Source organism: Sminthopsis crassicaudata, chromosome 5, assembly GCF_048593235.1.
Source record: "Sminthopsis crassicaudata isolate SCR6 chromosome 5, ASM4859323v1, whole genome shotgun sequence".
Taxonomy (NCBI): Eukaryota; Metazoa; Chordata; class Mammalia; order Dasyuromorphia; family Dasyuridae; genus Sminthopsis; species Sminthopsis crassicaudata.
The window spans coordinates 50,565,595-50,582,989 of record NC_133621.1 but is presented as its reverse complement, the minus strand read 5'-3'; the positions used below and the strand labels follow the sequence as shown (position 1 = coordinate 50,582,989).

General features: G+C 33.7%; 1 protein-coding gene across 6 annotated transcripts in view; it reads left to right on the top strand.

The window, feature by feature from the left end:
* The window catches only part of NMT2 (N-myristoyltransferase 2), a 75,241-nt gene that overhangs the window by 40,393 nt on the left and 17,453 nt on the right, over nucleotides 1-17,395 (top strand). For all 6 annotated transcript variants that reach the window (XM_074266665.1, XM_074266660.1, XM_074266664.1 and 3 more), the window contains 6 exons: nucleotides 260-404; nucleotides 4,402-4,520; nucleotides 4,634-4,725; nucleotides 4,881-4,997; nucleotides 6,904-7,074; nucleotides 11,316-11,424. In XM_074266665.1, the coding sequence (XP_074122766.1) occupies nucleotides 260-404; nucleotides 4,402-4,520; nucleotides 4,634-4,725; nucleotides 4,881-4,997; nucleotides 6,904-7,074; nucleotides 11,316-11,424 (753 nt within the window). The remainder of the gene's footprint in view (nucleotides 1-259; nucleotides 405-4,401; nucleotides 4,521-4,633; nucleotides 4,726-4,880; nucleotides 4,998-6,903; nucleotides 7,075-11,315; nucleotides 11,425-17,395) is intronic.

The window sequence follows — 17,395 nt, the reverse complement described above, 5'->3', positions numbered from 1 at the left end:
AGTAGGGTGATTTGCATAGGCTATATTAAATGGCTTATTGTCTTCTGTGAATTAAAATTCTGGAATTACTAATGTTGGCTTACATCTCAATTGTAAATAAAACTATACATTAAATAAAACTATACATTTGACTACATTTGACTATAGATGTATGGTCTTAAAAGGTACTTCTGGTAGGTCTTTAGAAGTACTAATGGGTTCATATATACCTATCCTAGGGCAGTCACACTCAACTCATTTTGTGTTTTTGTCTACATAGAATCCAGCTATTCCCATGCAAAAGCTGCAGGATATTCAAAGGGCTATGGAACTTCTTTCTGCATGTCAGGGACCCGCCAAGAACATTGATGAGGCTAACAAACGGAAATATCAGTTTTGGGATACACAACCTGTACCCAAGCTCCGTAAGTTCTTTTTCTTAAATAAAAGTAAAGCTAAGATAATGAACACTAACATTTTTTTTTCCCATACAACCCACTTTCTTGTTACAAGTTAATATGTATTGTGATACTTCCTATTCAAATATATAACTTTTTAATTTGATTTTTTTTTTTAAATCAGCACTTATTAAATGTCTACTATGTGCTGTTGGGTTAAGCACTAAAGAAAAGACAGAATTTAGCCAAGAAGGTGGAACCTCCTAAGTTTGGTGGTAGATAAGATATAACATACAAGATACTATTATACATGTTTGTATGACAAGTTTATCAGAAAGAAACAGCCTCCTGACCAAAAAAAAAAAAAAAAAGTGTTTGAATTTTATAGGGCACATCATGGTCTGCATTAGCAAGTGTGGGAAAGCATGGATGTATATATATTTGAGGGGCTGACTAGTTCATTTTAGCTAGATGAGCAGCCACAAGCATAGCCTTATGTTATATTGTAGAAGGACTTGAAAGAAGTTTGAATTCTATTAAATGAGTAATAGGGAGCCATTTGAGATTTCATAGCAGTGATATGAAGACTTCTAAAGTCCCTTCAAGTTCAAATCAAAGCTGTGTGCATAAAGATTAGATCAGAGGAAATGATAAATTGGAGAAAAGAGAGAGTGGAGGTGACCATTTGGTAGGCTAACTTGGTAATTTGTGAATATATAAAGTAGTAGAGAGACAAATAGAAAAGATTTCAAACAATCGGAGATCCTTTGAATGGCTTGCATTCTTATAAATTTGAGCCAATTCTCTGTTTTAGAAATGGAACCTTTATCAGAAACACTTCCATGTGTGGTTTTCATGACAAAGATACTGGAGTGGTTTGCTGTTTCCTTCTCTAGTTCATTTTATAGATAGGGAAATAGAGGAAAATAGGGCTAAGTGATTTGCCCAAGTTGTGCCCCACCTGGTATCCTAGGCCAGATTTGAACTCAGTTTTGCTTGATTCTATGTATAATGTTCTATCCACCAAACTACTTAGCTACCCTAAATTTAGGGTCTAAAGTGTTACACTGCTGGTAGATAGCTGAACCAGGTGGAAGAGGAGTTCATAGGAACTGAGGGAGATGCTAAAGAGGACATAAAGGGTTATTCTAGAGGATGATAGCTAGGATAATAACTTAAAGGATTTACCATGATAATATGAGTAAGAAGTGTCCACAGTCTTGAAACATCATGGTGTAAATGAAAAAGGGAAATTGCCTGTGATTGAGTGTGGTAGAATTCATTAGATGCTTGTTCTAGGTACACTTATATTTTTGGCAACCTCATAAGTTCTTTGTGTTTTTTTTTTTTTTTTTTTTTTTTTTTTTTTTTTTCCCAAACTTCAAAACACACTGTAAATGAGCTGCTTTTGCTTTTGTTGTCATTACGGGAGCTGCATAGGTGAATGAAATGCTTAGTCTGATAGGCATCCTTAAAGGAAGACAACTTACCTGAAAAAGATCTGTGGGTTTTAGTAGGTTGCAAGTTCAGTAGGTCAATATTAAATGATATGCCTTTTCTCCAACGCTAATGTAATCTTTAGTTGCATTAAGTGTGTGTGTGTGTGTGTGTGTGTGTGTGTGTGTGTGTGTGTGTGTAATGTATATAAATTTCAGGAATAATGAAGTGATAGCTGCTGTGCCCTGGTCAGACCACATTTTGTGTATTGTATTAAATTGTGAGTGCCACATTCTAAAAAGGACATTGAAAACTTGAAAGGCAATTAAAATGATTAACAAAAATAAATCTATGCCATATAAAGATCTGGCGAAAGAACTGGAAAAAAGAAGACTCAAGATTTGGGCTGCTATCAGATGTGATGGTTCCCCAACATTGAGGGTTTTCAGCTAAAGACAGAAAGACAAAATGTTGTTGAGGAATATTTTTCATGTATGAGTTGGGTTAGGTGGTCAAATTAAGTACCTTCCAATTATAATTCTATAATAGGAAATAATTCTAAGGTAATTGATTTCAAGGAAATCTTTAAAAAGTTTAAATTGGTTCATCTGCTTGCATTTGTTCTTGAAGATCCTAGAAGGTAACCCTATCTTTTATTTCTCCACTGACCTAAAGTTAAGTAGCATCTTTATGAGATTTTTTTCTCGTTCTGACATTCTCTCTGGTTTGAATTTATATGGCTAAGTATTATTTGGCTTGATGCATTCAGTTCTGTGTTAGTCACTAAGTCTCTGCTTAATAGTGAAGACAGCATGAAGATACCTAGCTCCCTTGGAACTTGTTAGATCATTCTTGGCCTTTACTCTTACAATTTGGCCCTAAACCTAGGCTGGTACAGGAAGCTATAGAACTGCTAGGACTATCCTAAGAGATTGGATCAGAAAGCTTTAGGCTATTTGAACTCAGGATATAATGATTGTAAGTTTACACTGGCTTAACAAAATCCCTAATTTGGCATGTTATCTGCTTTTGTAGGATAAAATAAGAGTGGCAGGAAGAAAGGGAATTTAGTTCATTCATGGTTAATTCATAAACCATGAATTATGATTCAAAGTTCTGTAATGGATCAATGGGATTGCCTCTGGATGTTTATGGCCCAAAGTAGATAGCTTAAGATAAGCAAATCACAGGTATAGCCTTCCTGCCCTCTCCCCCACATATGGTCTCTTAACTCTTGAAGTAAAAATGAGGAATTTTTGATACTATCCAAAAGCTCAGGGAGTATGGGCTGAAGATGCAAGGAAAAGCCAATCAAAGCATTATCTTTGGCTCAACCACAATTACTTCTGGAGCCTGGGTATTGTGTTGATCATTTTTTGGCACTGCTCCTTTTGTACTACTGAGCAAAAGATATACAAATGAATTTTGCCTCCTTTCATCTGATAGGCAAGTGAGCCTCCAAGAATAGTTGTTAATGTTCCATCTGACATTTTCTTATTATGACGGTTTAAGAGAGGTCTTCATAATAATTGTAATGTTTAGCATTTTAGGTTAATATTAGACATAGCTATATATTTCCAAGGTGCAGTGTGGAAAAGTCAAAACCATTTTGGGGATATTTCATTAAGCATGCATTAGCAACCACAATGCTTCATAGGATTTTCTTGGAACGAAGTTTGAGGAACTACTAAACCTACTTCCTAATAGCAGGTTTTGACATTTCAATAGACTATGAATTCACTTAATTATAGAATCACATAAATTGTAAAGTGCCTCAGAGGTCATCCAGAGTAAATCATAGGTGAACAGGAATCTTCTCTATTACACATACAATCAGTAAACTTTTATTAAATGCCTACTGTTTGCCAGGTACTATGTTAAGTGCAAGGAATACAAAGAGACAAAAGATAGGCCTTTCTTCCATGAGAGCCAACTCATTCCTTTCTAGTAAAGTTCTAATTGTTGAGATTTTGTTGTTAACGTTTTAGGTCAAGCCTGCTTCTGCAGAATACTACACAATACCCTTTATAGAAAGCCTGCAGATATAACAGGCTTCAAATAATCTGGATATAGATATCTATATGCTTGCTTTTATCCCGTTTCACTCTCACATACACATCTTTTCTTCTCCAGGCTGGTTTTTCAAGCAATTCTTATATGACATAATTTCCTTGTCATTTTGATCACCTCTATGTAGGTGCTTCTTTCTGTTGGTTTATACAGTCACTATCATAAGACTGCTCCCTTTCACCACAAAGAGAGATGCATTTCATTATGAATAAAAGTAGATTTAAGTTGATTGCAAATATTTCTCTGCAATCTCCAACCATCTAACAGGTTTAAAAAAGAAAAAAAGACTTTCACCATATTATTAAACTCATCAACAAATAGTAAGTATTTACTAAATTCCAGACATTGTACTAGGCACTGGAAATATAGATCTAAAGAATGAAACAATCCTTACTCACAAGGAACTTGTAATCTAATGAAGGGAGAATATTAAATATTTTAAATAAAGTTAGATCAAAATTTTAAATGTCAAAAATGGTTCATAATGAAATCTTATTTCTTTTTTTTTTTTAAACAGATGAAGTAATTACATCTCATGGTGCAATTGAACCAGATAAGGACAACATTCGTCAGGAACCATATTCTTTACCCCAGGGTTTCACATGGGACACCTTAGACTTGAGTAATGCTGAAGTAGTGAGTAAAAAAAAAAAAAAAATATCACTTTGAGCAATTTATCTTAGTAAATCAGTTCTGAGCTGTCTTGGAAAGGCAGTGATGTGACATATCTTTTTGTCTTCTGCTCGCAGCTCAAGGAGCTGTATACATTATTAAATGAAAATTATGTAGAAGATGATGACAACATGTTCAGGTTTGATTATTCCCCTGAGTTCCTCTTATGGTGAGTAACAAGCTATATTTGCTATTGTAGAAGGGATGAGCACATGAATGATCATTTTGAGGGAAATGTTTCTCTATTTCTCTCTCTTTCTTTTCTTTTCTTTTTTTAATCCATAGACTTAACTTGTTTTTTCTCTGTCTCTGGACTGATTTTAGGGCTCTTCGTCCTCCAGGTTGGCTGCCTCAATGGCACTGTGGAGTGAGGGTTTCTTCAAACAAAAAACTAGTGGGTTTTATAAGTGCCATCCCAGCTAGTATTCGGATTTATGACAGGTATATATCAAATCTTAAATGTATATTTTTGTACTTGCACAAAAATGATCTCATAGTGAAGATAAAATCTTGGATATTTTGAAATGTTCAAGTATTTGCACTGTTGTTTTGCCTATATAGTATATAAGGTGATTTGCTAAGAGACTTCTGAATTTGTGTTGTCCTTTCCAAAAGCAATCATTAGGAAAGGTATATTTTCCAATTCTATTGCCATTGTTTAAAATATGCTCAAAGTTCCTCTTGAGGAATTAGGTTCAGGGTTTTTAGAACATGTTTGGAAAGCTCTGCAATCAGGAAAACCTGGACTTAAATACTTCCTCTGTGTATCCATGAGCACTTCACTGGAGACTGGACCTTAAAAAACGATTGAAAGTAACAGAAAGAATGTATTGTATTTATAGCACAAAAGGAAAAAAATTGTAACTCAAAAAATAATTTTGGAGATAAATGGAAGAAAATATAAACTTTCCATGTTTTTAAATGTAAATGGATTAAACAGTACCATAAAAGGGAAAAGAGTAATGAGTGGAATAAGAAAACAAATCCCACAATTAATTGTCTACAAGAATCACATGAAGAAACAAAAGATGTACACAATATAAAACTGAGGGGGATGGGAAAAAAAAAACAATGAAAACCTTAGCCTCTCTGAGCTTCAGATTGCTGAGCTGTTAATGATAATTTAGTACATTTTGCCTTTTTTTTTTTTTTTTTTTTTTTTTTTTTTTTTTTTTTTTTTTTTTGAGGCTGGGTTTAAGTGACTTGCCCAGGGTCACACAGTTAGGAAGTGTCAAGTATCTGAGATCAGATTTGAACTCGGGTCCTCCTGAATTCAAGGCTGGTGCTCTATCCACTGTGGCACCTAGCTGCCCCAATTTAGTACATTTTGGAAAGCATTTACTAAGTACTATGAACAAAGAGAAAAATTAAAACAGTCTCGAGCCTAAAATACCTATAATTCCTACCTCTCAAAATAGCTATTAAGTCCAATGATATTAATATATGTAATTGCTTTCCAGTATTTTAAGGGGCAAAGATGAGTTCTAGAATATAGGTAATCAGCATCTTAAGTGTGATGACCAGGCAGGATAACTCTCATTGAAATGTTTGATTTGCAATATGCTTTTTAAATAAGTCATGCTTTATCATTCACAAACTGATTTTCTACTGGTGTTTTTCAGCCAGTTAAACAAGGAGCAGGTTTCCTGGAAATTAGGGCACCAAGTAGATTTAAGACTCTCTGAGCTGGTGGCTTTTTTAACTTTAAGAGAAAGGGGTTACCTAAGATTCTTACCTGCCATAATTTGGAATCTTTGAAGTTCTTTAAGTAATCCAAACTAGGCCACATTACTATCACAAACTTTAGAATTCCCTGAAGACTTTGCCTTGAAAGTATTTATTACACTATATCTAAGCAAAAAGAATATTTAGTAAAGGGTTTTTAATAATTTTAAGAGAGGTAATAATTTTAAGACTTTGCACATTTTCCACAATTTTATTATTAGTTTACAATCAAATTTGTACAAATGTCTGTGATACTTAATGAATCCATACTTATTTTAAACATTTTCTTAAAAAAGAAAGGTGATTTGTAAGGAGAATCCTAAATTAGAGTATTTTTAAAAATGAAATTCTTTTATGTACACTGAGTAAGAAGAGCTATTATGCTGCTAATAAAGACTTAGATATAATTATCACTGGCAAGTGATAGAAAATCAAAGGTAAGTTTTCCTAATTGTGTCACAAATTCCAGATTGGTAGAGCCTGAGTCAAACAATATACCTGATTTCTTTTCCTTCACCCCCAGTCCCTCCTTTTTTAGAAAATACTCCAAAAGAATATGAAAGTTTATTGCACAAAATTTTTTCATATTTTTGTCCATAACTTTTAACAATTTGTTTCTTAGTGTGAAGAAGATGGTAGAAATAAATTTTCTCTGTGTTCATAAGAAGTTGAGATCCAAACGGGTAGCACCAGTGCTAATTAGAGAAATAACTAGAAGAGTCAACTTGGAGGGGATTTTTCAAGCTGTTTACACAGCAGGAGTAGTACTTCCTAAGCCAGTGGCTACTTGCAGGTAATGAGAATGTTTTTTGTCAATTAAAGCTACCATTCTGTTTCCATTTCCATTTCCAAATTGTACACAAGTCAAGTCTACTGTGCTCAAGAAAAGCAGTGTCTAGGTATTTTGAAGCCATCAGACTTAGTATTATATTTATTAGCATATCATTCCTTTGCACTCATCCATTTTTTGGAAGCAAGTATATATATATATATATATATATATATATATATATATATATATATATATATATGGGATCCTTCCTTTTGTGTTTGGCCAAAAGAGGCATCAACAACTTTATTTCCCAAAAAGGAAAAGTACAAAAAGCATTATTCATACCTCAGCCAATTAGTAAGAATTTAAGTACCTATTACATGCCAGTGACTGAATTTAGTGCTAGGGATAAAAAGAGGCAAAAGATAATTTGCTCAGTTCCCTCAAGTTACCTAAAGTCTAGGTCTAGGACAATCAGGAAATAATTGAAAAAGGAAAGGCCTAGAATTTAGAGGGGACTGGTTTCCTGTAGTAGATGTGATTTTAATTGGGACTTGAAGTTGGGGAAGTCCGGAGGGAGAGCATTCCAAACTATGGGGAACAGCCAGAGAAAATGCCCAGAACTGAAAAATGGGGTATTTTATTCAAGGAACAAGATCACATGACAGAATTAGTTAAATGTAAAGAGAAAAGTAGTATGAAGCTACATTATGAAGGCCTTTCATTGCCAAATAGAGGATTTTGTATTTGATCCTCAAGGTGATAGGGAGCCAAAGGAGTTTGAGTGATATAGTGACATAGACCTTTTAAAAAATGATTTTGTTGGCCAAATGTAGTAGTCCAGTCATGAGGTCAGTGAGGATATGTCAGAGAAGAGACTAGGTTATGTTTAAGAGAGCTTGCAAGGGTTAAATCTACAGGTTTTGGGCAATAGATTGGATATGAGAGGTGGGAGATTGTGAGTAATCTAGGAATGATTCCTAACTTGTGAGCCTGATGGACTGGAAGGATGGTGGTATCCTCTACAGGAATAGGAAAGAAACATTGAGTTCATTTTTTGACATACTGAGTTTAAGGTGTCTGGTAGACATCCATTTGAGAAGTCTAGAAGCAGTTGGAGATCTAAGATTGGAAGTCAGCAGAAAGGTTAGGGCAAGATAGGCAAATGTGAGATTCAGTAGAGAAAAAAATTAATGAGAAACAGGGGAGGTGTTGATATTCCCACTACTTAGTATGAAAGGATAAAAGGAGAGGGCTCAGGAGAAAGCCCTGGAAGACAACTACAATTAGGAAGTATGACTTGTTGAGAATCCAACAAAGGAGACTGAGGAGTGATGTGAACAGTAGGCGTGTTTTCCAGAAAACTTAAGAGGGAAGAGAATATCAAAAAGAAAGGTCGTGTTCTACACTGCCAAAGGTATAGAGGAGTCAAATAGAAAGAGAATGAGATTTGGTAACTGGTAATGATCACACTAGTAACTTTAGAGAGGGCAGTTTTGGTGGAATGAAGTCAAAATATGGAGGGAAAGAAGCCACAAAGAATAGAAAAAATAGAAGATAACAGAGGTGGAAGAATTAAGTGGGTATTTTGAGAATGGGGGAGACATAGGCATATTTGTTGGCACTAAGGGAGCAACCACACAGGGAGAGAGACTGAAGACGAATGAGAATGTGGATGATAGAGGGAAGAAATGGGATGAGAGGGTAACACTTGCGTAGATAAAGAGCTTTGTGTTGAGAACAAGACTGTTAGAAGAAATAAGATGTGTGATATGTTCTTACTAAAACCATAAGATATTCTTTCATGAAGTAAATTATTTTTTCCAAGGTCATATCTAGTCATCTTCCTTGCTGTACCCCACACTTGTCATCTCTCTTTGTGGAAAATATATAAACAAATAAGACAGTGCACCCAGGGGCATTTTTTCATGAAGGACAATATTTTTATTCATAAAAGAAAACAAAGCTGTTTTAAAAAATTTTAACTGTGCTTAAATATATTACAAAAGGCTTTTCTTAATCATATCCTTTCTCCCATCCTAAAAATAAAGATCGACCTTACCTAAAAATGAATATCTCTAACTGGAGCTTGTTTCCCTAACTCCACATTTTACCATGACAGACTAGTAGTGGGCAGAGTTTTAAAGACTGGGATCAAAAGGCACATGCTTTAAAAATTCAAAGTTTTAACTTTTCTTCTAAGCCAGTCAGAACCCCAGAGCTATTTTCTGTGGGTTGCAACATAGAAGACAAAATATCTAGAGGAGTTAAAACTGGTATAAAACATGTACATAACTCCTCCTTGGCTTGACTGCAGTTTACTGAAGTGCCTGGATGAGATTTGGGATCTCTTGAGGAAAATAGGGGTGGAAAATAGCTTACTTGTCTCTACCAAATGGAAGTCAGCAGAAAAGTTAGGTAGTAGGTAGATTTGAGAATCCTCAGCACAGACAGGATAATTAAATCCATGGAAGTTGAAGAGATCCCCAAGTATTACTTGACATAAAAAGTTAAGAGGAAAGGGGCCTAAAGCTCCACCAAAGAAGTGACATCAAGCAAGCAAAGCCAAATTGCAGAATCTAGAAGAGAATTAGCCATGGATAACTCCAAGTCACTGGACATAGATATTTCTTCCTTTTATCCCAGATAAATACTTCCAAGTGTGAAAGAAGGGAAATTAAAAAAAAAAAAATAGTAATAGTATGGTAGCTGAAAGCAATTTGGAGAAACTGCCATCATCCTAAGCTTCAAAATATTGCTAAGTAGAAAATGCATGTACATGTAGATAAACTCTTATCAGTTTCATTTTCTTTTGTGAACTAAGCAGATTTTTGCTTCTTAAAATATAGAACATATTTTATTCTTACTATTTTCTTCAGTCTTCATAACTGTCATGTACGTCATGGTACATTAGCACACACATATTAACACCAAATATTCCCTAATCATTGAATATATAGACTGATTAGACTTTTTCAATTAAAGTAAAGCTGCTAAGGATATTTTTATGAAGATTAAATAAATTTTACCTTTTAGTAACATCTTAAGATATAGATTTAGTAGTAGTAATTCTTACTATAGGTTGCTGGATTGCTTTCCTAAAAGTTTCACAGCTACCTTTCCCCTTAGAATCATGCCAACATAGTATTTTTAACGCTTTTACCAACTTAGATGAGTATAAGATAATAACTACATAATTGTTTTTTGTTAACTTGTAGATTAAGTATGGATTTTTGTTCCTTCAACATATTTTAACCACTTGTGGAAAGGGGTACTAGTCTTATAAATTTGTATGGTCGGTATCTGATTTTTATCAGATATATTTATTACAGAGAGGTAGTACATAATAGTATAGACGAGGATCAGTCTTAAAATTAGGATAACCTATGTTCCAATCCTACTACTGGAATATACTGGCTGTGGATGGTGAGCAAGTTATTTAACTTTACAATTATTCCCAAGTAATTCTTAAGACTTAAAAGTCAAAGAAAAGATGAGTCAGGATCAGACATTTCTCATCTAAGGACATATCTAGCCACGTTCAGAGACTCATCATCAGCTTAGCCATCAGGAAATTAATTTTTCAGACACAGCAACTGAAACAGACTGTTTTAAGGTATAGAAGAATTGTTCTCTGAATGAATGAAGAGAAAACAGCTTTGAAATCCTAGATCCTTAAAACATCTAATTAAAGTGATATGAGTTGAGAGTCTAAAAAACTTGTACAATTTTCTCCAATATTCATTACTTCAGTATCTGATAGTTATGGGTTTTTCAAACATTTATCTGCTGCATACCTTTCTTTCTAAATGTTTTCTCTATTTTCTGTTACATTGATTTAATTTTTATCTGCCCCAAATCACTTTGATAATTACTGCATTGCTTTTCACAGGATCAGTAGTGGGATTCAAAATCTTATTGAGCTGGGGGTAATGTTGAAATTTCTTCTATGAGGTCAAGATTTACTTTTCAAAAAAAAAAAAAAGGAAGAAAAGTTAAAAAATATTTATTTTACTTTTTGCCATCTACTTTATATGTCTATAATGTCTGCGGATGCTATAGAAATAATTTAGAGGTTTAAAAAGTGAATGAAAAATAACTGATGTCTTAAATTTTAGTGGCATACTATTGAATGGCTAAACTACAAGGCTTAAAAAACACATAGTGAAAGCTTTAGAAGAAATATTAAGACAACAAGAAAAACTTTATAATGATAATGAGAAAAATAAGATTTAAAAATCTTTATTGCACTGTATTTCCAGATACTGGCATCGATCACTAAATCCCAGAAAATTGGTAGAAGTGAAATTTTCTCACTTGAGTAGAAATATGACTTTACAGAGAACAATGAAGCTATACAGACTTCCTGATGTAAGTAAGAACAAATTGCAATACTTCTAAGCTCAAACCAATGAAGCTTTGAGCTTAGAAAAAGAAATATTTATAGGGGTATAAAAACATATTTGCAAAGGTGACATAGCGACAGGACCACAGAGGATATGAATGCTTGGAGAGTTTATTTTAAAATACCAAAGATTTTTAATGGCTTGATTATTCAGTTTGTGGTTGTACAAAACCAACTCAGGAAATACACATCTTTCAGGGTATGAATTTGTCTGTTAGAAAAGCAAAAGAGTGGAAAAGTCCAGGCTTCTGTTATTTTAACTTCTTGGAGTGGAAAATAAACTTTTTTTCCTATAAGAGGAAAGAAAAAAGTAGGAAGAGAGATTTTATCACTCATATAAATAAATAGCAATGTTCTTAGGGTTAAATTGTTAAGAACTGGTTCAACCAAGTCACTTGTACTTGAAGAGCTTGTTAATAACTCTGGCTTTGTGTTCTGGCATTTTGTTTTAGTTTTTGGTTCTTGACTACTTTTTATACAACTATCTTCTATTTTAGGTTATTACATAGTAACAATGCTTTGAAAGAAATATAGAATATAGACATTTTTACCTTGCAAATGGTGAGGAAACTTTCAGATTCTTTGCTACAATTTTTGTTTTCTAGAGTCAGTGATTCACATATATGTAGCTTCCCTCCCACCCTCCAATCTACAGAGCTCCTTCTTTATAACAGTCCTTTAAGTTGGTAGTACACATATTATATATCCATTTTATAGACTTAGCCAAGAAGTGACTAGCCTAAAGTCACAAAATTAGATCTTGGACTCTGCCCAGATCTTTGTTCTATACTAGGCAATGTCTTTGGTTTTTTTTTTTTTGTTTGTTTTTTGTTTTTGTTTTTCCCCCTGTCTGGTAACAATTCTCAACTTCAGAGGTATATGACTAACTAAAGGGGAACAGACCTGAGTAGTTGGAGATCTTTTATCACTTTTAAGCCACTTAACCTATCCAAAGAAAAAAGATACTTTCTTTTCAATTCAATTAATTTTGTTGTTGGAATTCTGTTGAATGAAAAATGATGATTCACTTTCTCTGAATCAAATGAAAGGAGAAACAGGAAAAAGCAATCAGGTAGGGATAAGTCAAAAGTCTCTAAGGTCAGGAAAAGGAGATGAGGCAAAAACAAAGAGGCTTGAAAAGACAAAAACTGAGTAGAGACGAAGGGACTTTGAAGTAAAAAGAGATACAAAATAAACAGATTCACTAACAAAAGCTACATTTTCATTATTAATCTAATAATTTTTCTTTGTAGTCATTTATATCCTATTAGACTATAAGCTCTAGGAGAGGAAAGATGCGATCTTATCTGAAGTTTGTATAGATCTACTAAGAGAGTCACAAGAAAACTCTAATGCTACAAGCTATCAAGACATTTTACAGAATGCAAAAAGGAAATATCCCTTCTTAATGTATCATTTGTTCTTAGTTAATTTTGTTACCAGTTCTGCTCCTAGCCTTTGGTTCCTTTTTGACCATCAACTTCTTAGAAGTAATACATGGGTACAGAGAGTTGGGAGAACTTGATTTCAAATTTGGCCTCAGACACTTGATAAACACTTCCTCACTGTGTGGCTCTGGGCAAGTCACTTTACAATTCTTGATTGCCTCAAAAAATAAAAAATAAATAAAAAACAAGAAATGATGCATGAGAAACCTTGGAATTCTTGGGAAAAGTAATTTGATAGTATCTAGTTCTGGGGCAATGGGGATGATTTGTCCTACTTCTGTTCCCTGACACCTTTCCTCCCATTTCTATGATCTTATAGGATGACTCACTTTCCCTTTCCCCCATACTCATTAATGTAACACCAGACCAGGAAGTCCCATTTCTAATGTTCAGGTTTCATTTTGGGTTTGGGGGTGAGAAGTTTTTGGTCTATTACCAATATAATCTTCTTATAGTCCCAATTGCTCTGGCTTATTTGTTCTCAATTTCTCTTGTATTCTGACAATCTAGCCACCTTCTGTTAATGTATGGATGGCTCTTAGGTGCCATCCATTTCATCTGACTCTCCTATATCCTTGATATAACTCTTGTGGTATTGTATTCCTAAAGCTTCTTCCCTTAAAGGTAAAGCTAATAAAATGAATGCCTTATAATTCATATACTTGCATGTGAGGTAACTCCTGCTGAATTCTCATTCACCCCAATTTTCCACTAAGTCAGCTTCTTTGCCCTTTTAATTGTCACTAGAACCAGAGATATCCCTAACTTAATCTGAAAAGAATTCAGAGTTGCCCTTAACTTTGTTCATATAAGCAAGTTTGAGGTATTTTAAAGAATAATAATGACAACTGTTAACTTCCATTCCTATCATGACTGTACTTTAGTAATCTTGGGCTGTCTTTCATCTTTATCACTTAGAGACTTGGGACTTTATTCATGTGTAAAATAAGGAATTTGAATTAGTTGATACCTGTTATTTGTATTTAGAATCCTGCCCTTGACATTTACTACATGTGGCAAGTTACTTCCCCTTTCTCATGTGTCAGATGGCAGGGTTGGACTACATAAGGGGCTCTTATAGTTTCAAGTCCTCTAATCACTCCATTTTCTTTCCTCTTCCTTGACCTTTTTTCATATTTCCTTGTATACTTTTTATCTTCTTACTATACAGTCATATTCCAGCATATTAATATATCCAGTATATTAATATTAGTATGTACCCATGCTTCACTTGTCAGACATAGATTTATTTAAATTTTTTGTTTTTTCAAAGAGTTACACTAAGTCTTTTTGTATGGCAGTCTAGTGAGGAAGACAACATGAAAACAGATATATGTAGGACAAATAGGAAAGACCCAAGATAGTAGAATTAAGAGGGGTTGGAGAGAATTTTAAGGAGAATTTAAAAGAAGCCCTGGGAGGTTGGAGCAGAGGAGGGAAAGTATTGCAGGTATGGAAGAAGAGAAGAGCCAAGAGATGGAGTATCTTGTTCATGAAATATACAGGAAGCTAATATTACTGGATCAAAGACTTATGTTTCATGGTTTAAAGTGTAAGAAAGAAGTCGGGAAAAGTAGGAAGTTTGGAAGGGATGGGGTTATAAAGGTACTTTGAATGACAGATTTTAAAAAAAAAACTTTTGGGAGAAGTATTTTTTGGACAAAAGCTGCTTAATAACTTTTTCTTTTTCAGGTTATTTCCTACTTGTTTGAATATTTTATACATTTTTATAGAATGAATTGCTTAGTTTTTCATTTTTTATTAACACACAATTATATATAATAACCTGATATTATTCTTGACTCTTCTCCTTCCACTGTAATCTCTCTTTTCTCATTTAAAAATTTTGAAGACTTGAATGCTTTTTTAAAAAATTAACTTTTTAAAGTTCATTTTCTTTACACATTTTCTCTACACAATTTTTTTTTTAGGTTGTGCTTAATTTTTGCTGCTATTGATGCAAGCATTCCCTGCTAAAATTTTATTATCTCTGAGGAATACATCAGCTATGTCCTATAGGTTTTTCACTAAATGTAATTTTTTGTTATTATTTTTGATATAATCTAATTTTTTCATATTCATATGAACCTAAACTTGATTCATTGCATACACTGTTGTTAGTAAATGTAGCATATAAAAAAGGTTGCCTCTATCTTTCTTAGGGCCCTGTACATTAGTTCTTGTGTAAACTCTTGTGAATGCTAAGTGAAATGCTGTGAAAACACTATTAAAGTCACCATATGTCTGAAAAACTCTTCCTCCTCATCTCTATCATTTCTCTGGCTTTCTTCAAGACTCAATTAAAATCTCATTCTTCTGTAGATGACCTTTCCAGACCTTTCCTCCTTCTCAAATTTTAATGCTTCCTCTTAAATATTACCATCTTATCCTCTTATTGTACATATCTGAATATTTGCACATTTTCTCTCCTCATTAGGAAGCATACTACTGTCTGTACACTCTTAAGATATGTGCACGCTCACACACAATCTGATTTTTTTGTGTATCCCTAACACTTTAGCACAGTACATGGAAAGTAATAAGTACCTAATAAATGCTTGTTGTCTTACTATAATTTCCTCCTGTTTTTATCACATTCTGATAGTGGGTTGTTAAATTTTTTTCCCTTTTTTTTTTTTTTTTTTTTTTTAAGTTATTGATTGGCACAAGATCGAAAATCTACTTCATTTAGTTACCAGGTACAAAATGTAAAGCTTTTTTTTTTTTTCTGTTTTAGATTTAATTTTCTCCATTGCCATTGGTGCCAATTCTGCTTTTTATGATTTTCCAGTAAAATTCTCACTATCTTTTAATTCAGGTCTTTCTTAAGTTCTTTCCTGTGGCAGACATTAGTGATATAAAGGAAAAGAATGAAATAAAACAACAGATGGTTAGGTTATGTGCTTTAATTCATTCTGTAGTCATTATATCTTATTAGAGCATTTACTCCATTTATATATTTAGTGTTTAAAGTTTTCAGATTTGTCTTTGGGATGTAGTAGTACAGGGGAAAGAGCCTTGGTTCTAAGTCAGGGGACTAGGTTCAAAATACTGCCTCTCTCTGATAATTGGACAAGTAGCTTACTCTCCTTATGTATTTACTTTCCTCATCTGTAAAATGAAGGCTGAGGTCTTATCTAATTAAATCTTTTCATCTTCTGTATCTCTAGGTACTAGGAATCAAGAACAATTTATTTTTCAAACCTAGTTTACTGTCTATTTGTGATTGCTTCTATGGATTTTTAAAGTTTTCTATGATTTTTTTTCCATATTGATTCTTTTCTTTTTCTTTTTTCTTTCTTTCTTTTTTTTTTTAATAGCTTTTATTTACCAGATATATGCATGGATAATTTTACGACATTGACAATTGCTAAACCTTTTGTAATAATTTTTCCTCTCCTCCTCCCCCCCCAAGATGGCAGGTTGACCAATACATGTTAAATATGTTAAAGTATAAATTAAATACAATATATGTATACATGACCAAACAGTTGTTTTGCTGTACAAATTGATTATTTTCTTAATTATTTTCTCCTCTTAATCTTGGGCTCTTACTGTCTTTAAGTTCTTTGGTTTGATTTCCCTAGCTGTGCTGCTTCTGGATGAATTCAACCTGCCATCTTGGGGGGGAGGAGGAGAGGAAAAATATAAATGGAGTGGTAAGACTAGAATTCATTTGAAGATGTCTCTTGGGATATCTTGTGGTTGATTTTCTTGTCCTTGCTGTTTGAGGCTCTTTAGGTAGTTCAGATGCTTCATATTTTGTTTTACCTTTAATTATATGGGGACTCTTATTTTGGTTCTGTTAATTTTTTGATGGATTGGCTGGCATTTTCTTGAATAGCTTTAAAACCATGTTTTGGTGAATTTTCTTGGGGGGGGGGGGATAAGGAGTGGGGAGGGAATGAGAAACTGGCCTAATTCAGCTCTTTCACTATCCCATCTTGACCAATCTGAACTTGACTAACAATTATTAAGGGACACTATTCATGAGAGTTTCTTGTGTTTGCATATTGTTAAGTACAGTAGCACCATAATAAGTTGGATCTGGGAGGAGCTGTGCATGGCTTCTTCCAAGATATAACCCTTCATCTACATCAGTGAATTCTAGTCTTACCAATGAAGTCCAATCCTGGACAGTTTTTGGTTTTTTTTTTTTTTTTTTTTGTTTTTTTTTTGTTGTTGTTGTTGTTGTTTTGCTGTGCTTTAAATTCAATAAAATTCAACATACATTAAGGTTCCTATTAAGTACACAGGTTTTAAAAGTTACCATAGGATGAGTCAGCACAGGCAGAAGCAACCAACCAATTGTGTAAGATGGTCTTTGGCAGTCTTCAGATATTAAAAAGAAAAGGCAGAAAGATGAAGGGAATAAGATAAAAGAAGAGGAAAAAGTGAATCTCAGAGAGAAAAAAGTAAATTCTACTTAGTGTGTTACTCCGGGACTGTTGCACAAACTTGGATTTCATAAAAATCTAGCAGCAAGATG